General features: G+C 40.2%; 1 protein-coding gene across 1 annotated transcript in view; it reads right to left on the bottom strand.

The window, feature by feature from the left end:
• SCAMP1 (secretory carrier membrane protein 1) overlaps nt 1-13,628 on the bottom strand; it is a 102,756-nt gene extending 89,128 nt beyond the window's left edge. Inside the window, exon 1 of the mRNA XM_047778164.1 lies at nt 13,427-13,628. Coding sequence (XP_047634120.1) covers nt 13,427-13,483 — 57 coding nt within the window. The 5' untranslated portion in view covers nt 13,484-13,628. The remainder of the gene's footprint in view (nt 1-13,426) is intronic.
• Between the last annotated feature and the right edge of the window lie 12,353 nt (nt 13,629-25,981).

Below are 25,981 nucleotides of genomic sequence, written 5' to 3'. Positions count from 1 at the left end.
GCCAACAGCACTTTGAAAAGCTGCTGTAAGACATCCTCTCTCATTTTCCTTAATAAAGACATTCAAGGAATTGCTTTAGTCCAGGTTCTATAATTCCTGAGTAAATTTGGAACTATTAACCTCTGTGTCTGAATTTCCCCATCTACCAAATGAAGGAGGCAAACTGTAACAGCACATAAGCCTTCTGCCTCAGACTCTGCATTCAGGGGAACTGCAGTTACAATACGGACCAATTCCTCTTTTTCCTTCAGGACAGCTCAGCTCTCACCTCATGAACTTTTTCTCCCACAATCTGAAAAAATGTTGTATTCCTGTCTCTCAGCATCAAAGCAAATAAATCACGCAGTCTCCCAACTAAAGTGTGGATTCTTTGACATCAAGGACTTCTTTTCTTCATCTGTGTATTCCTCGTGACTATCCCAGTGCCTGATTTCACTTTCAGCGCTTCATATGTTTGACTAAATAACCTCCTCTTTTTCCACCTCCATTGGTAACAATCTCTTGAAGACAACTGAAATTGAAACTCTCATCTCTAATACAGTCATAGCAATCACACCAAAATTTTAAGTAACTATAAAGATCTTAGCAAACTGGCAAACAGTTTAAATATAATGGTTGATAAGGACGAAGAATTTGCTTTACTTGTTTTTCAAATTATGCCACTAGATCCACTCAGTCACATCAACCATCTAACCAAAACAACAGAAAATACTCCACTGGCAAAGGATTTAGGAGATCCACTGTCAAATGCTATGATAGATCACTAAAGTAAAGAGGTCCTACTATTCCAAACTGCGTATTTACTACATGGCATCATTTTTGCACCACATGAGCTACACAAAAGCAGTCAAAAAAAAAAAAAAAAAGATAATATATCTAAAGATAAAGCAGTGGTGGGAGTTCCTGTCGTGGCTCAGTGGTTAACAAATCTGACTAGGAACCATGAGGTTGCAGGTTCGATCCCTGGCCTCGCTCAGTGGGTTAAGGATCCGGTGCTGCCGTGAGCTATGGTGTAGGTTGCAGACGCCGCGGCTCCGATCCGATCCCCCGCTGCTGTGGCTCCTGCGTAGGCCGGCAGCTCTGATTCAACCCCTAGCCTGGGAACCTCTACATGCCGCGGGGGCGGCCCAAGAAATGGCACCAAAAAAAAAAAAAAAAAAAAAGGTAAAGCAGTGGCAAGAAACCAAACAAATGACATCTTAAACCAATCAACATTTACATAGTATTTAGACAGTATCAATATTTATACTATTGAAATGTCTTACATCTACAATAAATGCTCAAGAAAGATTCAAAAAGTAACTTTAAAAAGACAATAATTACCTCTAATCATATACAAAAATTAAATCGAAATGAATCAAAGCCCTAAATGTATGCATTAAAAATTTAAAACTCTTAGAAGAAACACAGGAGTAAACCTTCAGGACCTTGAATTAGGCAATGAATGACCTCTTAGATATGATACCAAAAGCAGAAGCAAAGAAAGAAAAAGATAATTGGACTTGATCAAAATTAAAAATTTTCCTCAGATTAATTGACTATAGGTGTCTGGGTTTATTTCTGAGTTCTCCATTCTGTTCCATTGGTCTGTATGTCTGTTTTGGTACCAGCACCACACTGTCTTGATGACTGTGGCTTTGTAATATTGTCTGAAGTCTGAGAGAGTTATGCCTCCTGCTTGGTTTTTGTTCCTCAGGATTGCTTTGGCAATTCTGGGTCTTTTATGGTTCTATATAAATTTTTGGATTCTTTGCTCTACTTCTGTTGAAAAATGCTGGGGGGGGGGAGGACTGATAGTTAGGGATTAGTAGATGCGAACTATTGATTTGGAGTGGATAAGCAATTCAATCCTGCTGTACAGCACAGGGAACTGTATCTAATCACTTGTGATGGAACATGATGGAGGATAATGTGAGAAAAAGAATATATGTATGTGTGTAAAGGGGTCACTTTGCTGTACAGCAGAAATTTACAGGACATTGTCCATCAACTTAATAAAAAATTTGTTAAATTTTTTCCTGCTGGAAATATATTTTATTAAATATAAATAAAAGTATTTCCAGAAAATAAAGAGAACCTACACAATTAGAGAAAATTTTTACACATAGACTTGTATCTAGAATACATAAAAAAACTCTACATAACGAAAAGACAACAATTTTTAATTGGGCAAAGATTTGAACAGACATTTCTCTAAAGAAAACATACAAATGGCCAATGACTACATCAAAAGATACTCATTATCATTAGCTATGAGGCAAATGCAAATCAAAACCATAGTGAGATACCACTTCATACTACTCGAATGTCTGCAATCAAAAAGATAAAGTATTGGCAAGGATTTCAAAAAACTAGAATCTTCATACTACTGGTGGGAACATAAAGTGGTACAGTCATTTTGGAAAACAGTTTGGCAATGTGATCAAACAGGTTACCATGTGATCTGACAATTCCACTCCTAGGTGTATATCCATATGAACACATAAAAACTTGTACACAAATATTCATAGCAACACTATTCCTAACGCCAAAAGTTGGAAACGACCCAAATATATATAAAGTGACAAACACACAAATAAAATGTAGTATATATCCATGCAATGGAGTTATAATTTGGCAATTAAAAATAAATGAACTCCAGATACATGCTACAATATGGATGCTACAATATGGATGAACTTTAAATACATGATACTATATGAAGCTGCTGGTCATAAAAGACTACATACTGTCCATCTATATGAAATGTTCAGAAAGCATGTTAGTGGCTGCCTCGTGCTGGAGAAGTTGGGAGGAAAATGAGCAATGGCTATAAAGGGTCTGGGGTTTCTATTTGGGGTGTTGAAAAGGTTCTAAAATTGACACAAGTGATGACTGCACAACTGAATATACTAAAATCATTAAATCATACCCTTTAAAAGGGTGAACTACATGATATATTATATCTCAAAGTTGTGTTTAAAATAAGATAATCAGATGTAACATTTCCTGGAAGAAATGCTGTCAACCAGCTATAAATCCATTTGTCTTCAAAATCTAACCACCAAATCACTCACTGTAGTTGTAAAATAAAGGCATGTTCACTGGGAAATAAGTAAAAAGGGATAGAGTAGGGGATGGGCACACAGAGACCATGCTGACACCAGGGTTTGAATACTTACAAACTGGGCAAATTATTTTAGCATCCTATTATATGGAATCATGAAACTTTCTTCTGAAATGTGAGAAACTGGGTACCTAAAGAGCTAGGTGCCCCAATATTAATGTACTAAAGTCTACAGACATAAAAGGGAGGATCACAAAGAACAGGAAAATATTTGGTCATATGTCTGTTCAGCTGACTGGTGAGTTCAAATGACCACAAATGAATGGGCCACTGAACGGAAAACCTAAGGATGGGAGGATGACACTTATTTTCAGTACACTCCTGAGAGATCTTTGTAACCAACAAAGTTTATTTTATCATACACAGTAGTTTTTCCCCAAGATTAATGAGTTTTCTGTCATTCCCCATTAGCTCTTAAATACTGACATAGCAAAACAATTACCACTAAATGTGGCAAGCAAAGCCCTGTGAACAAATTTTATAAGGTCTCAGTATTTTTGTCCTATTCTAGGCAGCCAACTTTTGGGTGTTTTTTAATGGTCACACTCACGGCATATGGAAGTTCTCAGGCCAAGGACAGAATCTGAGCTGCAGCTGTGACCTCTGACACAAATGCAGTGACACTGAATCCTGTAATCCACTGCCCTGGATCAGGGATCGAATCCACGCCTCTGCAGTGACCCCAGCTGCTGCAGTCAGGTTCTTAACCCACTGTGTCACAGTGGGAACTCTGGCAGCCAAATTTTTTAAAATGCAGTTTTTCCACCTTCAGATTTAATGTACGTTTTATAAAACATTTTCTTATGGAACAAATGCTGGTGAAATAAATAACCTACTCTTGTTAACTTGGTGATTAGCTCTTCAGACCTGTTCTTAAAATCCTACCACCAAATCCAAGCATTTTCTATAACAATATATCCATGGGAAGAAAGTGTTCAGAGTTCCAACAGTGACACCAGGGACTCATCTACTAGTTTTGCATGATTTCAAAAAGTAATCATAATCATAACTCTAAAAACTAGACACAAATAAAAAGAACACCAGATGTCCTTTTCAAAAATCACCCCCATTAAACAACCCAGTATACAACTTTCCAACATTGAAACAAACTTTCTATCACAAGGTGATTTGTCATAAACATAAAATGAGCTCTCCTTATTATTACCCTCAGTTCAAGCTGTGATATATAATAGCTTCTAAAATCCCCACACTGGTAGTCAGACAACCAGTAATTTCTGTTTTGTTTTTGTTGCTATTTCGGTTAATACCAAAAGTTTAAAAGTTAATAAAAATTAGAGTCTGCCTTAGAAAATACAGGCAATTCAGGCATAATATAAAAGAGAAGAATAAATAATCGCATGTTGCAACCAAAGATAATCTTGCACCATTATTTATTTCCTTTATCTGTTATTTTAAGAGCTTCCCATCTTCAACTTAATTCAAAAGCTCAACTCCTGGAACTGTGAGAAAAGTAAAAACAAACAACAACAATTAAATATTGAAGGCAGAAAAATTAAACAAATTTGCCTAAGGTCACCGAACTAGGAAGTGGACAAGCAAATCTAGGCCGCCTGGTTCCAAAGCCACTCTTTCACCTACTCCCCTCAACAAATGGAAGGCATAAACCTCATTAATGCCTTCCTCCAGCATCAGGCTAAGAACCCAGAAATGTGTGTCTGCAACCTACAGATTACAGAACATTTTCTTAGGAACTCAACTCTAAAAAAAAGTGGCTGAGTTCCCCTGAGAATCAAATACAAACATTTCCATAAAATTTTAATCAAGTAGAAAAAACATGTACCACTCTTTGAAGCTTAAGAAATACATTAATTTCCATTTTTATAATATTCCACTTACTTGTAAGCAATTCACTAAAATTTATGGCTATTTGAGATGCCAAAAATTAGGCATGCTAGGCCATAAATAAAACCACAAGACTGGCTAAATCAACCTCAAATAAGCATCGACGGCTCCAGGAAAATTGCTAAATGGTAGTAAAATTACACTAGAACACAGCCCCTGCTGCAGCCGGCCCAGATTCTTGACACTCTTTTCCTGTCACTATTCACCTTCCACAGATATTCCACATCACTATACGAAAATTCTAACCCCTATTAGAGGATTCCTGGATAAAATGACCATCAGTAGCATGTGTGCAACTCTGCCTCTGCAAGATGAACAAAGTGGAAACTTCCAGTATTTGTAGTGTATATATATATATATATATAGTTTCTATGATATGCATTGTTTTGGCTGTGTCTGATAAGAAAAATCTTTAATAGCTACATACACTAAATCATTTGCATTCAAATGTCAGATTTATCTTTCTATGAACAATCGGGTTAAAATGATCAGTGTCTTCCTATCACAAATCCTTTCTTCCTAAATTGATCTCACCAATACTCAATGTTTGAGGGCACCAGTATTCAAATTGCACACTTTATAGGATACATTTATTTCCTGCTTTATGCTTTTAAGAGGTTCCAACAGCTTTACTGATATATCAAAAAAAATTCATTAATTCACATGTATTCTGTAAAATAAATGGAAGTGTTTCTTTTAAAGAAAAAGTATCCAGTTGGTAGCATAGCTGTATTTATAATTACATTCTAAAAACAAGTACAAAACCCATTATTACACTTTTGTTAAAGTACTGGAACAAGCAGAGATTAGAAGCAGTTGCAACACTAACTCTGGCAATTTGAGAATCTGGGCACGCTAATCTATACACTCTAGGGGCATCCAGCAGGTATCTGGGAGCCATTTTGCATGAAATATGAAGGCTCTTAATTAAAAGATTTCATTTATTTTGCAAGAACATAGATTAAGAAGAAAGAGTCTTCAATGAGGGTGCCAAGATCACTTAAAGGAGAAAGAACAGTCTGTTCAACAAACGCTGTTGGAACAAATGGCTATCCACATCAAGAGAATGAAGTTCAGCCTTCACACCCTATACAAAAATTAATTCAAGTTAAATCATAAAGCTAAAAGGAAGAGCTAAAATTATAACACTCTTAGAGGAAAACACAGGGATAAATCTTCATTACCTCAGATGTGGCAAAGAATTCTTAGATACAATATTAAAACACAAAATACAGACAACTTAGACAATCAGAATTTAGAACTTTTGTACGTCCATGGACATTAACAAGAAAGTAAAAAAAAAAATGGACAAAATTGGAGAAAATATCTGTCAATCACATAGCTGGATAAAGAACGTATAAAAATCTCTTAAAACTCAATAATAAAAAGATGACCCAATTTTAAAACAGGCAAAGGATCTGCATAAACATTTTTTCAAAGATGACATACGAATGGCCCATAAGCACATAAAAATATGTTCAACATCATGCAATCACTGGGAGAAGGCAAATAAAAACCAACATGAGATACTTCACACCCACTAGGATAGCTAGAATTTAACAGGTAACAGTAAGTGTTGACTTGGATATAGAAAAAGCAGACCCCTCTTACACTACTGCCTGGGATATGAAATGGTACAGCTACTTTGGAAAACTGTCTGGCAGTTCCTTAAGTGATTCAACAGTTACCACAAGACCCAAAGACCCTAAGTACATAACCAAGGGAGATTAAAACAAGTGTTCAAACAAAAACTTGTACATGTATGTATATATCAGCACTATTCAGAATAGTCAAAAGGCAAAAACAACCCAAGGGTTCATCAACTGATGAAGTGACATAACTAACGCTTACAAGCATTCAAAGCCAAATGCCAGGGAGATGATTACTGGATACACGTTTCTAAGGACTTCTTGTGGCATTTCTTCCACAGGGAAAGGGAACAGGGGCTCCAACCCTGGCCTACAATGTCAAGGCAGAAGCTTCAGGCCTCAGTAATAAAAAGTGAAATAAAATGAAAGTAGTAAGGGGACTTGGTGCAAATTCAAATCCACCCCACCTCCACGTGGCCTTTTTCATCCCAAACCTATTAAAGGTTGGGAGACTTCCTTCTTGTGATTCAAAAACATCTCACAGTGTTTGGTTTTTCACTACAACCAAAAACTAAGTACAGTTTTTTGGGGTCTGGTTGCCCTTTTTTGGCCATGCCCACAACATGAGGAAGTTCCCAAGCCAGGACTTCTTAGAATCCGAGCCACAGCAGTGACCATACCAAATCCTTGACCGCTGGGCCACCAGAGAACTCCAGTATAGTTTTAATCATATCATGTACATCTGTATTCTACCATTTATATCTGTATTCGGTCTAAATACAGGTTTAAGTCTATCCTGAGTTTGACAAGAAGATGTTACTTTGTTTCTTTCAACCAGAATTGTTTCAAGGTAATGCAGACTCAAATCACCACAAATGCTAGGAGAAGGGAGGGTTTTTTAAAGATGCGCACAGAGGGATGCCAGGTGTCACACAGGCTGCAGAGTCTTCAAAACGTGACAATACGTCTTCCTGGAGCTCTAGAGCAGCTCTAATAAAGGACTAGAATTCTAGAAAATGATTCCTGCTCCAGTGCTTCGTCATTGAGAGAACTCAGTTCTTTCCTCATGCCTTTCCACTGGTACTCTCACTACAACTACCTGCTTTTCTGTACTCTTCATGCTGCTGAAAAAGAGAGCTCAGTCAACTATCACTGTTCTTGCTGCAGCATAATTTTTGGACCAAGCAATCTTACCTGCTTCTGCTTGGCGCTGGGCCAGGTACTTTGGATGAGTCTGCTAAGGCCAGCATGGCAAGCACCACATAAGAAAGGGCATGATCACCTACATTTAAGCAATCACTTGGGGCCGCTCCCTCAGTAGATGTTGAGGCTCAGAGCATAGCATCCTAGAACATACACCCCTTTCCTTGCCCTCAAAGCAGGGTCCCCTGACTGATGAGCCTTGCTGGATTTCAGACTTGCTATTTGTAGGAGCAGTTGCTACACACACACACACACACACAGACACACAGACACACCCACTGCCCTGCCCCCGCCCCATTCCTCCTATTACTTGAATGGGAGTTTTATTGAGGTTATCCTGTACCTGTCTTACTACTTCAGGCTGGTTTTATCTTTTCAGTTCCTAGGTTTGCATTAAACAGTCCCTTTTATCAAGATGTGAAGTCTAATCCTCCCCACTCCTTTTTTGAATCTGGGCTGGTTCTGTGGCTCGTTTTGACTAACAGAATGTGGCAAAAGTGAATATGACTCAAGAAGCATTATGGGGGAGTTCCCGTCGTGGCGCAGTGGTTAACGAATCTGACTAGGAACCATGAGGTTGCGGGTTCAATCCCTGCCCCTTGCTCAGTGGGTTAATGATCCAGCGTTGCCGTGAGCTGTGGTGTAGGTTGCAGACGAGGCTCGGATCCCGCGTTGCTGTGGCTCTGGCATAGGCTGGCAGCTACGGCTCTGATTCAACCCCTAGCCTGGGAACCTCCATATGCCGCGGGAGCGGCCCAAGAAATGGCAAAAAGACAAAGAAAAAAAAAAAGAAGCAGCAGCATTGTGGCTCCCACTTTTGTTCTCTTGGAACACTACTGCCACAAGGTAAAAAGCATAGGCTATTGCTAGGAGAGGCCACATGAAAGAGAACCAATTGCTGCCGCCACTGACAGCCCCGGGTAATCATCAGATACTTGAGTGAGGACCTCTTAAACCATCCAGGCCTAGTTAAGCTGCCAGATGATTGAAGCCACATGAGTTACTTTGGACAGTAACATTTAAAAACAAACTGCCCAGAACATGGTGAACCAACTATAATAGAAAAAAATAAAAATCTTTAAAAAAAAAAAAAACTCGAAAGTACAGAATATAAAATAACATTCACCCATGTACCCACTGCTCTTTTTAAATATGCTTACAGTTCGGAAAAAAACTACCCAGCTAAATCTAAGTCAAATAACAAAATACTGAGCAAATAAGTGTTATTTTAAGCCACTACATTTTGGGATTACAGTCAATCATCCTTTCGTATAAGCAGGGGGATTGGTTACAGGAGCCCCGTTGGATGTCAAGATTTGCAGATGCTCAAGCCCCTTATTTTTTGTTGTGTTTTGCTTTGTTTTTTGGTTTGGGTTCTTTTTTTAATGGCAGCACCTGCGGCACATGGAAGTTCCAGGGTAGAGGTCGAATGGGAACTACAACTGTAGCAACACGGGATCTGAGCGGCATCTGTGACCTATGCCGCAGCTTGCAGCAACAGCAAATCCTTAACCCACTGAGTGAGGCCAGGGATCGAACTCAAATATCACAGACACTATGTCAGGTTCTTAACCTGCTGAGCCACAATGGGAACTCCTCAAGTCCTTTATATAAAACTAGTGTAGTTCAATCAGCCCTACATAGATGATCTTACATGCATTTGTTATACAGCAACACGTAACAAAGACCGAATTAAATAAAATAATGATGCCTCTTAATTTGATGAAATATAATCAGCAGCTCAATGGACACTTTTTAAAAAATTTTATGGCCACACATGTGACATATGGAAGTTCCCCGGCCAGGGACTGAATCCAGGCTATGTGGCAATGCTGGATCCTTTAAGCCACTGTGTTAGGCCAGGCATTGAACCTCTACAGCGAGCCGAGCAGCTACCGTCAGATTATTAACTGGCTGTGGCACAGTGGGAACGCCTCAGTGGAGACTTTTAAAAAATATCAAGCTGAGGAAAAGACAGTGGGAACTCATGCAATTGACATGAACATAAAATACCATAGACCATAAATTACTACCACTGAGTTCCAGATTAATGCCGAAAGATACAGTTTGCAAAGTTAGACCATCACAGAAAAATTCTTAAAATCCTTTCCCAGCACTATCCAATCTCCAGTCTTAAATTCTGAATGGATAAAGGAGGACTGACATCCACTATTATAAATGAAAACAGAATGGGTAACACCTTTGAATTATGGGGTCTCTTTAATGACAAGGTTTTTGATTTTCCACTTCAACTAAACTCCTAGGCTACTACTGCTATTACTGCAACTAAAAAGATAACATAAATAAGAACACTGAACTGTATGCCATTTTAAAGAGATTATTTCAATACAATAGAATCAACTTTTGAAGCCAAAATAAAATGGACAGTGTACTCAATTTTAACATACATTTCTTTTACTAGGGAGGGAACGTGTATAGTGGCAAAGGGACTAGAATTCAGACAACCTGGGTCTAGTTTAGTAGAGTGACCTAAAGCAAATCAATTATTTTGGGCCTTGATTCCTCAGCCAGGACCTGCCAAACTACTAGCACTCTAGAAGATTCAAAGGGAACATGAACTTCACTAAATTATAAGCTAAGAGTAATATGGTTAACTATAATTAAATCCAGTTTCTTGAATTACTAACAATACTATTTATTATCTAATTAAAGCCACCAAGCACTGAACACTTACAATATATGAAATGTATGTTCACCTAATACCATCAACAATTCTATGGAGAAGGTACTGTTATTCCATTCTACAAAATAGTAAACTAATAGTATAGAGAGGCTAAGTAACTTTCAAGATTTCACAGCTGGTCAATGACAAGGCCAGGATCAAAGGCAGGTTTTTTTTGTTTTTTTTTTAAACTCCTCAGCCAAAACTTTAAAATACTACACGAGAGCCTCAAGTCCAAGCTCCAAATGCAAAACAAGAATTCTGGTATCTGAAATGTAAACAGGGAAGCATATACAGTGCCATCAGCAATAAACCAGGAATCGGATGATCTAAATTCTAATGCCAATTCTGCACTACCTACACCTAGATCTAAGACAATGGACGAGTCAGCAATGGAAATCAAACAGCTTTTCATCAGGAAGAAATGAGGATGGCTGCCAAATGTGATATAAATATTTTGAAAATATGAACTTTATTTTTGAATACTGAAATATTTCAGATATTGAAAAGAAGAACATATTTAAAAGAAAGATAACACAAAGATGAACCTAGACACTTTTTATATTTAAGTAGAAAGGACCAGAAATGCCATTTTAAAAAATCACATTTATATAGAAGGAAACCAAGAGTAGAAAGAAGAAAGAATATGCCATAAATGTAAAGCTTTACTTAAGAAAAGAGGAAGGAGGAGTTTCCACTGTGGCACAGCAGTTTAAGGATCCGGTCTTATCTCTGTGGTAGCTCAGGTAACTTCTGTGGTTCAAATACAATTCCTGGCCTGGGAACTTCCATATGCCATGGGCACGGCCGAAAAAAAAAGAGAGAAGAGGAAGGGCAGTTGAACTTACATGGAAAGTTAAAAGGTCAGATACACAGTGTGGTGACAATCACCAAAAATAGGGAAAGATTATAAACAGGAGCATGTGTACAACCAAATCTTCTTCAGGCCTTATCATTCTTTGAAGCATTTTATGAACCTGAATAATCATTGTCCTCTGAGTGTATCCACTTATAAAAAACAAAAAGATTTATAAGTTTACGCCACAATAAATAAATATTTAAAGTTACTTTGGGGAGTTCCCGTGTGGCTCAGTGAGTTGAGGACCTGATATTGCTCTCTGTGAGGATGCAGGTTCAATCCCTGGCCTTCCACAGCAGGTTAAGTATCCAGCATTGCGGCAAACTGCAGGTCACAGATGAAGCTTCAATTGGTCCGGGAACATGTATATGCTGCAGGTGAGGCCATAAAAAATAATTAAATAAAGCTACTTTGGAGGTTAGAATTACTAAAGCAGTCCTACGTATGGCAGAAGAGGAAAGTGCCATGGCAACATCAGATGTCACAGAAGAGCAATCTGGGCTAAGAAGACAACAATGTATTGCCCTAACAAGAAAACTAGCTACATAAAAATGAGCCAGGAAATGGAATGACTAAATAGAAAACAGCCAAACTGTCAGATGCTGAATAGATAGCATCAATGAATTATCCGAATTAGGAAAAGCTAACAGGTTCTTAATGGTATACCTTCAAAACATTTGAAAATAACACCATCTGGCAAGTTATGTCTCTTTTAAAATGCCTATGATTTAAGAATAATCTGATTTTCCACGCGGGATGATGAAATACTAAATACTAAACTTCTGGGTGGGGTGGGGATTCTGCTCCAAGTACAACCATATCATCTTTAAAACCTCAAAGTTTCAGGCCAGTTGTATGGAATTTTCTCAAGTGATATTAGAGGCAAAGGAAGAGGTGACAGTCGATTCTGCTTTTCTTCGGAGTGAATCAAGTCACCAGTAATAACCAGAATCATTTAATTAAGATAATCCTCTATGAAATTATCAGGCTAACAATCAGAAAAAGGGATGTTTTCCTCTTCCAAGATTCTTAAGAGATCAAACCAGGAGTAAAAAGACGTAAAATCAAGCTGGAAGGGACCACAAATTAAAGTTACTATTGTACATATCCAGGGGAAGTGAACCAAACTCAACCAGTAGTTGGAAACACATTACACGTGCTATGCAACTGCACTCATTAAGAAACCTGGAGCGGTACTTTAAAAAGATAGTTATTTAGATGTTGCATTAATTTAAACACAGATAATGAACATCTTAGCCACTTTTCTCTGCCTGTTTCTATGCCAAGCTCTTCTATAGCTGGGGTTGATAAAGGTAGACTCAGAAAGAAAGCAGCTCACGTGGAAATGGTATCCTCCACACAGTGCAGCAAACAGCTGACGCACCAGGAGCTTGGAAAATATCCCGTCGTTTACCTCACTAAGAACAGTTAGGTAGGAAGACGATTGTCCACGTGCACTATTGTTTCCAGGTGCTTTTATTTATATTTAACTTATGCTTTGATATCAGGACATTCAACCTCAGGCAAATGGTGGGGAGGAGGGATGGCAGCGCCGCTGGTGGTATCTGGGCGCAACACAAGTTTAAAAAATAAAAACAAAACCCTTTTTTTTTTTCTTTTTTTTTAAACTGCAATGTACTCGATGCCCTCACCTCTCCTCCACGCCGCCCTTCGCCACCGCCGCCTGGGATCCCCATGACAACCCCTCCCGAGAGTGAGCCCCCCTCCGACGCGTCCTGGCCCCCGCCCCGGTCCGGCCAGTCACACTTGCCTGACAGATGACAACTCCACCTGTTCTGGGTTCTCACCCTCCTTGCTCCTGAGAGGCAAACCGGGAAGCCCAAGCCACGGGAATCCCGACTCCCGGGCCAGGGCACGACCCTCTCCAGTCGGGGACGTGGGGAGGGCCGGCCGGATAGGGAGCTTAGCAGGTTCCACTCCGACCCCAAACGAGTGACGCGGGGGCCAAAGCACGACCCCCCAAAGGGGTGCGATGGCCGGGAACCCCTGTCCAAGCTGCTGAGAGGGGCCGAGTGGCAGGCGCAGTGGGCACCAAAGAACTTGTCGGTTTAAACAAACAACGACGCATCGCGGCGGCGGGAGATGCTGGGGACGACGCTCACCTTGAAGGGGTTGTTGAGATCCGGGTCGGCAAACGGGTTACTGTCAAAATCCGACATCTCGCGCTCGGCGTCACCCACCCGACCCAGGCGCAAAGAAGAGAGACGAGGCGAGGCCGCCGCCCCCCTGCGCGCTCACGTCGCCGCCGCCGTCGCCGAGCAGATCCGGGTGCAGCTCGCGAGGCCACCCAGCCGGCCGTGCCACTGAGCATGCCCGGTGCGGCGGGCTCCCGGCCGCCGGCGCAGCTCCTGGTTCGCCGTCCCGTTCTTCCCGGCTGGAATCCAGCGTTCCGTGCTTTAGCTACGACCGGATAGGAACTAGGGGAGGAGGGACCCGAGAGCAGAGGCGGTTTGTGCTCTGCGCCCAACATTGATTCTGCCTCTGGAGGAGCCGAGCGTCTTGCTGGACTCGGTTGTATTACGAATTAAAAATCGGCCCCTGTGCCGAGCGCGACTTAGGAAAAAGGTGGTACTTTGTGAGCAAGAAAGACGTACGCTGACCTCACTTCCCAAGGTTGGGAATGCAGCCCGGGACGTAGACGCCACACCTGGGGAAGGTGTGGCTTTTTAACCGGGCAGAGAGGCGCAAGGAACTGGAAAATCTCCGCCTTAGTCTCCAAAGATAACGCCCCTTGGGGTCCGGTCTTGGCACACCCCTGACCCCCACCTGGGAATCCCAGCCTCCCGTCTTCCGGTTTTTCCATACTCTAGGTTATTGCTAAATCACGGAAACCTGTCTTGGCGCTACCGATCCAGACTAGCTCCGCGGAGGTTTGGGAAAGGGAAATTAGGTACCAGGGTCCAGTCCTTGCTACCGTGCTCCGGAGTCTGCAAAATGGCACCTTCGCCGGAAATGATTGTGGGGTAGCACAGGTCCAGAAATCAAGGCCCTCAAGTTAATGTTAATGAATGACAAAAGGATGCCCTTTGTGTTTTCTTTGAAGCCCTTGGGCTCAAATAATACGCCTCTGATTTTTTCCTGTTCTCTACCCAACACCAGACAACACCTAAAAATGTATATGTGTAAGGAATTTATTTGCATCATTCATTTGGCCCACCCCTGAACTTAATGAGAAGACATCGCTTTTGCCCCCTCTCATCTTTTTGCACTAACAGCAAAACAGCAGATAAAGCTACAAAAAGCCAGAATTATTTTCACTTGGTAGGGGCCTAAGACTTGGAAGGAACTAGAGTTAGTCTTCTTGGCTTTCCTGCACTTTGCGAAGTCACCTGGGAAGTAGTCTCTCCCCACTGCTGTGAAAACACTAGTTGGAGGTGATAGGCAAAAACCACATTGCTATCAACTCTCTTTGGCGGGATTCAGATTGGGATATATGACAAGCTGGTCCTAGGCAGCCTACTAGGAGGAGTGTCAGCTAATGAGTAACAGCAGACCAGACTGATGATGGCAGGGCTGCAAGATTGTGGATATGAAAAAGAGCAAACAGTCTATTGTCGTTGCTCTCCTATCCTCAGCAGCTGCCGGGAGTATAGTTTATAACGGAGTGCTCAAAACATGTGTTTGGTGCAAATCCCAATTCTGATACTACATGTGCTACCCACTTCCTGAGCTTGACCTTGCCCAGCTGATCGGTTTCTTGCCCCACTTCAGCCCTCATGCCCTCCACTTGTCCTCCAAGTGACTCAAATAATCTGCAGCTATTTATTATGCATCTACTAGGTTCCAAGACAATGACGATCAGCTGAGTTTACATTGCCGCCTGGGTATCTCCATCTACGGTTCATTTACAGCTAATGATATTAGCATGTAACCCAAAGATTTACAGATGGTATTGTTAGAGTCACTTAGCATATTTGTTAATGATGCAGACACCCACGTCTCCATATCTCCTATCCCTGAGATTTGGCTTTACAGGATCTAAGGTAGGAGCCCTGGATCTGCATTTTTAATTTTATTTTAGAATGCCTTTATATATAAATATATTCCTTTACCAAAAATGCATAAATGGATTCATAGCATACATACTAATGTTTTCACCTTTTCAAATTTTTTTATTTTTTGCTATTAGAAAACAAGGATCATTTTTCTTTTTCTGCAACGTATTTTTCTCACTCAGTAGCAGATAAGCAAGATGTGCACTGGTAAAGAGACAGTTTAAGGTTTCTTACACTAGTACACCACGTAAATATTATCATTTTTTATGTGTACTGTAACTATAAAGGTGAAAGGGGTTGGGAAGCATAGCCTAATGGAAATCCCTCCAAATCAACAACTATGCATCTAATTTATTCTTTTCAACAATTACAAGATCAGCAGATTTAAAGGACTCCCAGTTGATGCACTGAGAGTTCAGGGTTCATAGATGCAAACTGTTACATTTAGAATGGATAGACAATGAGGTCCTGCTGTATAGCACAGGGAACTATGTCCAATCACTTGCGACAGAACATGATGAAAGATAATATGAGAGAATGTGTATAGATGTATGACTGGGTCACTTTGCTGCACGGCAGAAATTGACAGAATAATGTAAATCAACTATAATAATTTTTTTTTTAAATAAAGGATCCAAGGTGATTCTGATAGAGGTGATAGGCTGACTGCACTTCAGGAACACTAACATAGCAGTTCCCTGGTGGTTCAGCAGGTTAAGGATCTGGGGTTGTCATTGTCATAGCAGAAGTGTGATCCCTGGTCTGGGAACTTCTGCATGCTATGGGCACAGCCAAAAAAAAAAAAAAAAAGAAGACGACGACTGATATGAGACTGATATGAGGATATTCAGACCTGCAGTCCACGAGTGACCTTTCTTATTAGTAGCTTTCATGAACTTTAGAATCACGAGACATGAAAGGCCCTTTAGCCACTCTCATGACCAAAGAAGAAACTAAGTTTGAATACGTTAAGTCATTTGCCTCAGTTACAAAGGAAGTGAATAAAGGAACTAGGAACAGAACTCAGGTCTCTTGATTCACATTTCAGACATTAAATTGATAGACTGGGTTGATAGACTTCTATATACTTCATATAAGAAGAAGAAATACTATGTGCAAGGCAGAGAGAAAAGCATACAGGAGACTTCATTTGCTGGAGCAGTTCATTTTCTAGGAGTGGCCACCTCAGTTTGATAGAACAAAGAATGAGAAATCAAAACTTGTTCCTATACCCATCTCCAACATAAACCAGCTGTGTGACCTTGATCGTATCAATTCACCTCTCTGACCTGAGATTACATACCAGTCAGTCAACAAGTATTTACTGAGCACCTACTTAGTGGTGCACAATATTTGAGATGTTGGGAATAAAGCAGTGAATGAGCTGTAAGGGAGGGTCTCTTCCCAAGAAACTTCCTAGAAGGCCCAGCACAAGACTAAGTGATATCTCAGATCTTTTGAACAGCTTTAACATTCCATTAATCTATGCCAGTGGCTCACTGCTCACTACCTCATTCTTTTTTTAGGAGATACTTCGCACCATCATCATGCTGGCTCTCCCTCAATCAGACAGCTTGAATTTGTGTATCCTTTGGGCAGGGGCTATAGTCTGAATTCCATGTTTTCTATATTAGCTAGCGGATAGCGGGTGAATGTGGAGAAAATGTCAAGGTAGGAATTTGCATTCCTTGCCTCAAAAGTTTCATGGGACTCTGGGTTCATTTATGGGTTAAAGTTGAAATCCATCATCTTCTGCATGGCCTCAGTCTCCAGCTGTGCTGCTCTGACTGCAGCTACTGATACACACCACATACTAACAGGAGCAAATGTGGCCCTCTGTTCTGCCACTGGCTGCACTTTGAGGAGACCTCAGAGGAAATGCAGGTACTGTGTAGTAGGCCTAATAATGGTCCCCAAAGATGCGGACACTCTAATCCCTGGAACCTGTGACTCTGTCACCTTACATGGCAAGAGGAAACTTACAGATATGCTTATGGTTAAGGACTTTGAGATGGGGAGATTATCCACATTGGCCCAAAGGAATTACATGAGTCCTTAGAAGTGGAAGAGGAAAGCAGCAGTGTTGCTGGTTTTGATGATGGAGGAAGGGGTTCGTGAACCCAAACATGTATGTGGCCTTTGGAAGGAGGAAATGGTCTTCAGCTGACAGCCAACAAAGAAATAAAAACATGAGTCCTAAAACCGTGAGGATAAATTCTGCCAACAATATAAATGAGCAAAAAAACACTTCTCCTTGAGAGTGTCCAAAAAAGAACCCAACCAACCCTGTTGACACCTTGATTATAGCCTCATGAGACCCATAGATACATTCAGATCATCACCCATTATCCAGTTCCCTGCCTCCCAGTCTCACCACCAAGATAAACCCCACCCAACCAGCTATCTCTAAAGTATACACACTTCCCACATGATTATATGCTGTTCAAGAGGCTCTATGGTCTGAGTATCCTTCAGAAAATTATATCATAGTGCCATTCTTTTATGATTCATTGAATAAAATTACTGTGTACTATGGAAATACAATAAACTCAACAAAAATAAGTGGATTGTTGTTGTTGTTTTGCTTTTTAGGTCTGCACATGTGGCATTTGGAAGTTCCCAGGCTAGGGGTCCAATCAGAGCTATAGCTGCCAGCCTACACCAGAGCCACAGCAATGCAGGATCTGAGCCACATCTGTGACCTACATCACAGCTCTGGCACCTTGGCCCACTGAGTGGGGCCAGGGATCGAACCTGCATCCTCATGGATACTGGTTGGATTCATTTCCACTGCATCGCAACGGGAACTCCAATAAATGTAGGTTTTGAGTCTCAGTTTACCTATGATTATATATGCACACAGAGTCCCTCCTACCAAGAATGTCCACTTGTCAAAGTCCAATCAATCCTTCATGGCCAGTTTCAAATAACATTCCCTGGATAATTCCTTACTGGCTATCCCTAATCCAAACTTGTCTGCCCTTTCCCACAGTATCTAAACAATTCTGTATCTATGTTATGGAACTCATAATATACCATCTCTTATGGGTATAAAATTGTTAGTACATGCCCAGCACAAATGGTAGCTCTCAATATTTGGAATGAATGAATGTACCTATCTCACTCCATGATGTGAGCTTCTGAAGGCAGGGAAAAATTCCATCTTTACAGTATTTACAGAACCTAGCACAGCATCTTGCTCAAAGGTACTCAAGAGATAATTGTGTTTACTGTTAAAATGTCTGAGCTTATAAAAGAAATTGCCACTTAACATCTTTGGTCAGAGTAAGTCCAAATATAAAATTAAGAGTAAGCATTTTAGTAGTCAATACAAACACAATTATGCAGCTCCTATGAGAAAATCTTCTGGCCTGGAAATCTGAATTCTAAACGGTGACTTCATAGAAAGACCATGGAAACATTTCAAATGGTATGAGCCAATGAGATGCAAGAACTAACTGTAGCGCTCATTTCATTACCTAGAATAATCTGCATAAGAACATCATGGTGACTTATATGAAGAATCTAAAATATGACACAAATGAACTTATCTGTGAAACAGAAACAGACTACAGATATAGAGAACAGATTTATGGTTGCCAAGGGGATGGGGGAGTAACAGAGTGGAGGTTTGGGATTAGGAGATGCAAACTATTATATATAGAGTGGATAAATAACAAGGCCTACTGTATAGTACAGGGAAATATATTCAATATCCTGAGATAAACCATAATGGAAAAGAATAAAAAGAATGTGTGTATATGTATGTATGTAAAACTGAATCACTTTGCTGTGCAGCAGAAACTAACACAACTTTGTACATCAACCATACTTCAATTTTTAAAAAAAGAATGTTATGAAATTATCCTCATTTTACGAGACAGCCAGTACTGCGTGTATATATACATTATGTATACACATGACACATACATGTATACTTAAATATTAAGGAGGCATTTACCAGTAACCATATTTAAAATACTATTTTTATTTTGTCTTTTTTTTAGGGCCGCACCCACAGCTTATGGAGGCTCCCTGGCTAGGGGTCGAATCAGAGCTATAGCTGCCAGCCTATACCAGATCCAAGCCATGTCTGTGACCTACACCACAGCTCAGGGCAACACCAGATCCTAAACCCATTGAGTAAGGCCAGGGATCGAACCTGCGTCCTAATGGATGCTAGTCAGATTTGTTTCCACTGAGCCACAATGGGAACTCCTAAAATACTATTTTTAAAAGCAAAATAGTGTTATAATGAACTATATAAGTACAGAAAATTATGATATATGATATGTCATAAATTATATAGTAATGATAAAATATATAGGTACAGCTATATATAATTATAGTTATATATATAGTAACATATAAACATAGTAAAATGGTAAAAGAAGAATTAAAGTCCGTGTGACTACTTTGGATATTCAATTTGTTCCTGTGTGAACAGACAGAAAGACTACTGTTATTTTTTTCTAGGTACTTTTTCAGAAAACTGATTTTGTTTTTGTCATGAACCACGAATTATATAATCAGACTTGATATCACCTAATGTATACACAATTTCATAAAAATCTTCGAAGTAAGGACAGTTTATAATTCTTAGATTGCAAATTAGGCATACATTTTCAGGGGACTCTTGTAAGACAAGAAATAATCGTAGCAATCTAACCCATTTTCTGATCTCCCAAAAGAAATACCTCAAATCTGATTATCAGGCCTCTAAGGTTGTTTCAGGTTCTCCCTCTACTTTAATGCTGAGAATTTGAAGAAAGAAATCAGATTGAGATTGATTTAAAGTGGCTATTCTCTTCTTTACCTCATGAGAAAAGAGAGCAGAGACAGCTAAAATTTCTTTAATGCCTGGCATTTTTCAGGCACTGAGGTTTTGGAGGCTCCACAGACATTTTCTTAAATGCAACATACCTGCAGGAGGTTAAGTATTATTATCTTCATTTCACAAATGAGAAAACGGAAGCTCAGGTGAAATGAATGTGAGGGTTCTTTTAAGAATTATTTTAAGAAGTCCCCATTGTGGCTCAAAGTTAATGAACCTGACTAGTATCCATGAGGACATGGGTTTGATCCCTGGCCTTGCTCAGTGAATTAAGGATCCAGCGTTGCTGTGAGCTGTGGTGTAGGTCACAGACACGGCTCAGATCCCACGTGGCTGTGGTTGTGGTGTAAGCTGGCAGCTGCAGCTCTGAATCAACCCCTAGCCTGGGAATTTCCATGCAGTCTCAAAAAAAAAAAATGCTATTTTGAGAAATAGAAGCCTCATCTGGGAGTTTGTACTGTTTGTCCTTCCTTTCTACATTTGGCTTCATTTTACTGCCTAAATGGAAAGATTTTTTTTTTCAAAGAAGTGGCATAATCTTGTTGGTCATTAAGCATGCCATCATAACTCATGCTTACCTAGTGTCCACCCACCAGACAACTAGGAGAAATAGCGACAGTAACTGTATCTATTGTCTCGAAGTCTGAGAACCAGGGCTGTCACCCAACCCCCCACTGCACAACTTCCTTCATCTGACCAGTGCATGGGCCAGCTGCATAGTCGGCTTCTCCTAATGTTTATCCTCAGGAGCTTGGATGGTTCTTGCATGGTTTTAGCCTATAGAGCTGAGGCAGGACATCATTCCTCCCAGCAACACCATAGGGACTTCTCAAACCTCATATTCTTTTAAGGTCTTAGCCAAGGTACTGGGTTCTCCTGGGAGATGGACCTTCCACAGGGAAGTTCTCATGATTTTAGGGTTTGTTTTTTTAAAAAACAATGGTGAGTCACAGGTTTTTCTTTTGACCCTCTCTTTACATTTTCACAGCCCTTCTTTCAAGGAACCTGGCACACATCCTCCTGGGAGCTTGGTTAACAAGACAATAAAAAGCCACCCCATAGTGTTGTAAGCCAACTCTCCTTCCATCCCCAACCACAACCATTATCCCTGGACCAAGCCTGACATGTTCCTACTTAGAAGCATCATCCCTGGTCAAGGGTTAGTTTCAAAGGTCAAAGCACAGAACTGTTCCTATTCTTAGTTCTAAAAGCTGCTTAGTCTGAGAACTGGGCATTAGCTCCAACTTGTCTCATCACTCACTCCTCCAGAAAGCCCAGAAGGGCTCAGGAAAGTATAAAGAAATGCAAAGAACAGGAGCTATGCAAAGTAGCCTCTATTACATCATCTCAGAATTATAAACCTCACATGGAACTTAAAGAAATTGGACAGCCTTATCTTTCATCTATCACTTTCAAATTGCTTCTTTTCTTTGACTCCTGCCATCATCTTTCCTGGCAACTCCTACCCAGGGAATTAGTTTCTTCATCCTCTGTAGAACAAGAGAACTCTGTTTATATATTCATCATCTATAAATATTATTACTTTGAATTGGTAATCCAAGAATTGGGTTCAGCCCTTTGGATCTTGTGCAAAAGTGATGAGGAACCTGATTATACACAGTTTATTTGGGTGGTGCTCCCAGGAAGCCAGAGTGAGGGAGAAGGAAGGATGAGACGGATAAGGAGGAAAAGCGAATAGAGGAAGAATTATTAAGCAATTTATAACTGTGGGCAATTGGGGCTCAGTGACAGTGGAGATTGGTTGGGATTTTCCCAGGAGCGTTCAACACACACACACACACACACACACACACACGTGCGCACGCATGCACGCGCATACGTAATAGAGTAGCTTCAGGGCTGAGGCAGTAAATTTCAGTGGACACTAGTAGTGAGGCTTCAATTTACATGATTACTGTCAGCTCAAGTCAGAGGTGGCCAAAGGAATATGACCTGGGGCATCAACCATGTCTGTAGTACCTCTTGACACATCTTTGTTGCCCTTTAGAATATATATCCTTCTGGGGCACACACCACACCTTTGAATATTTTCACATTCTTGAGACCCAGCTCAGCATTGGCATAATGTGAAGACTAAATGATTGCATGGATAGATGGACGGATAGATACATAGACAGATGGAAGGAAGAGATTTCTTTCACTCACCTAACAGCTTTTCTAAGCTCTTTTTATTACTTGCTTTATTAACAGTAGTTTTGCTTCTTTGTTTGCTTTATTTGCTTTTTAGGGAAGCACCTGTGGCACATGGAAGTTCCCAGGCTAGGGGTCCAATCAGAACTGCAGCTACCATCCTCTACCACAGCAACTCAGGATCTGAGCCACCTCTGCGACCTACACCACAGCTCACAGCAACGCTGGATCCTTAACCCACTGAGCAAGGCCAGGGATCGAACTCATATCCTCATAAATACTAGTCAGGTTCGTTACTGAGAGCCACAATGAGAACTCCCAATTAACAGTAGTTTTTAACCATACCTTCTGAATCTTTGCCATAAATGCTGTATTTTATCATAGTCCTTAAAAGCTGCAATAAAAGTTTCTGAAGATTTTTTAAGAACAATGAAATTTCTATATAAAAATTTAAAAAAAAATTATTTGCCTTTCTTTTGCCTGCTTTGTTACTCACTTTTCATCATTAAGGGCGCAAGAAGAGTGATCATAAAATAAGAACAGAAAACATCTTTGTCAGGCAGGGCTCCAAAGAAATTAATCACATTTTCACAAGGGCATTTGACCAGTTTCCTGATTAAACTGAGGCTTGGTACACAAATGAATTTGAAAAATAAACTCAGTGGAGATTTAGTGATGTGATATTTAAAAATTAATGTTAACACAAGAGTAATAAGTCCAATAATTTCTAAATCAATGGACTGAGTGTCCCAGAGCATTAGTTCAAGTTGAGAGGTTGAATACTCAGACAGTTCTAACTGTGTCAGGGTACCCGGCAGACAGGCTCCCCAGAGCACAACTTTAAGAGGACCAAAGAGCATCATGGGAAGAACAGTGGGAGATGCTGACAGCCAGCCTCTAGGCCTGAAGCCCTGAAGCCCTGGGGAGCAGAAATTCTTCCTTTATCCTCTGACAGGCAATGTGCTTGGTGGGGAAAAGAGTTCTTCCCCCGAGGAGAGAATGGGAGAGCCCTGGCTTGTTCTGTGAACAGGGCTGTGGTCTGAGAAGGAGGATGATTCTGGATGCAGCATGAGACGCATCACTCAATTGCCTTCCCATCCAGCCCTCAGAAACTCATGCCAAATTCCTAGGGAGAGAAAAGCTGTAATAGAGAAGCAGCTAAATAAAGGGCTATTATCACTAGAAGCACAGCAAGATACTGAGAACAGAGAGCTCTGCCTCACGTGAGAAAAGAAATAGGCTCCCTTCAGAACCAAGGATCTTGCCAGTATTGGGAGAATGAAGAGGAGTTAAGCCGAGCAAGAGGGGGGCAAGGTCACACACTTCTAAGCGGAAGAAGAGGAAGGTCATGATGGAAGGACCCACAGAGAAAAGCAGTAACATCAAGAGGAGAGGGTGGAAGCGTGGAGGGTACCAGCTAAGAGGCAGAGCTGAGATTAAAACTGCACTTCTGCCTTCGGGGTGGCAGCATCACAAAGGACATCCTCTCATCCTCTAACCCTGTGACTGCCCATCTCAGGTCAAATCACACTGAACGAAACAATCATCCCTTACGAGATGGCATTGATTTTTGTTCCTCCCTTTTGCCAAAAAATACTGAAAACACCATTTGATTAAATATACAAATGAGACATAGTATTAAATATTTCTTAGCACTTGTCAAGGTAAAGAAATCACAAATAAGAAAGCTAATACATTTTGACTTGATGATTAAATTTAATTCATATGTAAATATGTGTTTTATGATATAAGCAATCGATATCTATTAGAGGAAAGGTTCCAGATTACCATACCAGCCGGCAGATATTTGAAAAACAGATTTTGAAGTGACATTCTGGTGCATTACCCCCAGCAAAGATCCCACCAAAGAAAGAAAAATATTATTTGAGAAAAATATAGAAAACTGAAGTTAAATGGTTAAACCAACAATGCTAAATGCATGCAAGGATTATTACATAACCATCAAAGTGATTTTTTTTAAATGTGTTAAAAGGACTTAGAAATTTCTACACAGCAAAGGAAACCCTAAACAAAACAAAAAGACAACCCTCAGAATGGGATAAGATATTTGCAAATGAAGCGACTGACAAGGGATTAATCTCCAAAATTTATAAACACCTTCTGCAGCTCCATACCAAAACCAAACAACCCCATCAAAAAATGGGCAGAAGATCTAAACAGACAATTCTCCAAAGGAGACATCCAGATGGCCAAAAAACACGTGAAAAGATGTTCATCATCACTCATCATTAGAGAAATGAAGATCAAAACCACTCTGAGGTACCATGTTATACCAGCCAGAATGGCCATCATCAAAAAGCCTATAAACAATAATTGCTGGAGAGGGTGTGGAGAAAAGGGAACCCTATTACACTGTTGGTGGGAATGTAAATTGGTGCAACCACTGTGGAAACAGTATGGAGATTCCTCAGAAAATAAAAATAGAATTACCATTTGATCCAGCAGTCCCACTCCAGGGCATCTATCCAGAGAAAACCATGACTTGAAAAGACACATGTACCCCAATGTTCACTGCAGCACTATTTGCAACAGCCAAGACATGGAAACCACCGAAATGTCCACAGACAGAGGAGTGGATCAAGAAGATGTGGTACATATACACAATGGAATATTACTCAGCCATTAAAAGGAATGAAATAATGGCATTTGCAGCAACGTGGATGGACCTAGAAATGATCATGCTAAGTGAAGTCAGTCAGACTGTGAGATGCTAGCTTCAAATGCCATCACTCATATATGGAATCTAAAAAAAGGACACAATGCACTTCTTTGCAGAATAGATACTGACTCATAGACTTTGAAAACTCTTGGTTTCCAAAGGAGACAGGTTGCGGGGTGGGGGGATGTGCTGGGGGTTTGGGGTAGAAATGCTATAAAACTGGGTTGTGATGACCATTGTACAACTATAAATGTAATAAAATGCAGTGAGTAATTAAAAAATAAAATGTGTTATAACGTGAAAAAAACAGTATAAAATGAGTGGGGAAATGTAGAGAGAGTAGTGATACACCTGCATTTTTAAAAGCTAAAATTAGAAAAGATAGATGAAACAATGGACTCTTTTTTTTGCTTTGCTTCACATTTATTTAATGACTGACCACTATGTTAACAACTTAAATAAGTTCAGGACATCAATGTGACTTGTGTTTGATGTGTGTAAAAAAAAACCCCAAATCTCCACAGGGCTTAGATTAGGAAAAATTGACTTTACAGATCTCGAATAAACTATAAATAAATTATTTGTTCTGAATCAAATAATTCTGTGTCTTCATTTGTAAACCACCCTTTTTCACTTACCTGGTCTCAAAGAGATGTTAGAGAACCTGTGTGCCTGGCAGTTACCTTGCTACAAGGAGGCCCTGGGTAAACGTGTATTGATAGCAGGGTGAGTCCCTATCACCCGCTCGTTCCTACCATTTAATCTCCCTGCTCAGTGTAAAACAAAACAAAACAATGTTCAGAGGTTTACATCCAGCTTTAGGAAGGAGACTCCCTACAGCTCATCCTTTTTCTTACCAGGATCATTTCCCTGTGATTGTCTTAGGACCAAACAATATTGGCATTACTTACATTTTAAATTTGTAGTTAACTTATTTTTGATCACCAGGTACAAAAATGCTTCTGGAAGGTAACCTGTGTCATAACTAATAGGGCTG

This window comes from Phacochoerus africanus, chromosome 4 (assembly GCF_016906955.1).
Source record: "Phacochoerus africanus isolate WHEZ1 chromosome 4, ROS_Pafr_v1, whole genome shotgun sequence".
In the NCBI taxonomy this organism is placed as follows: Eukaryota; Metazoa; Chordata; class Mammalia; order Artiodactyla; family Suidae; genus Phacochoerus; species Phacochoerus africanus.
Note: the sequence above shows the minus strand (reverse complement) of the source record. Positions and strands in the feature narration are given on the sequence as shown.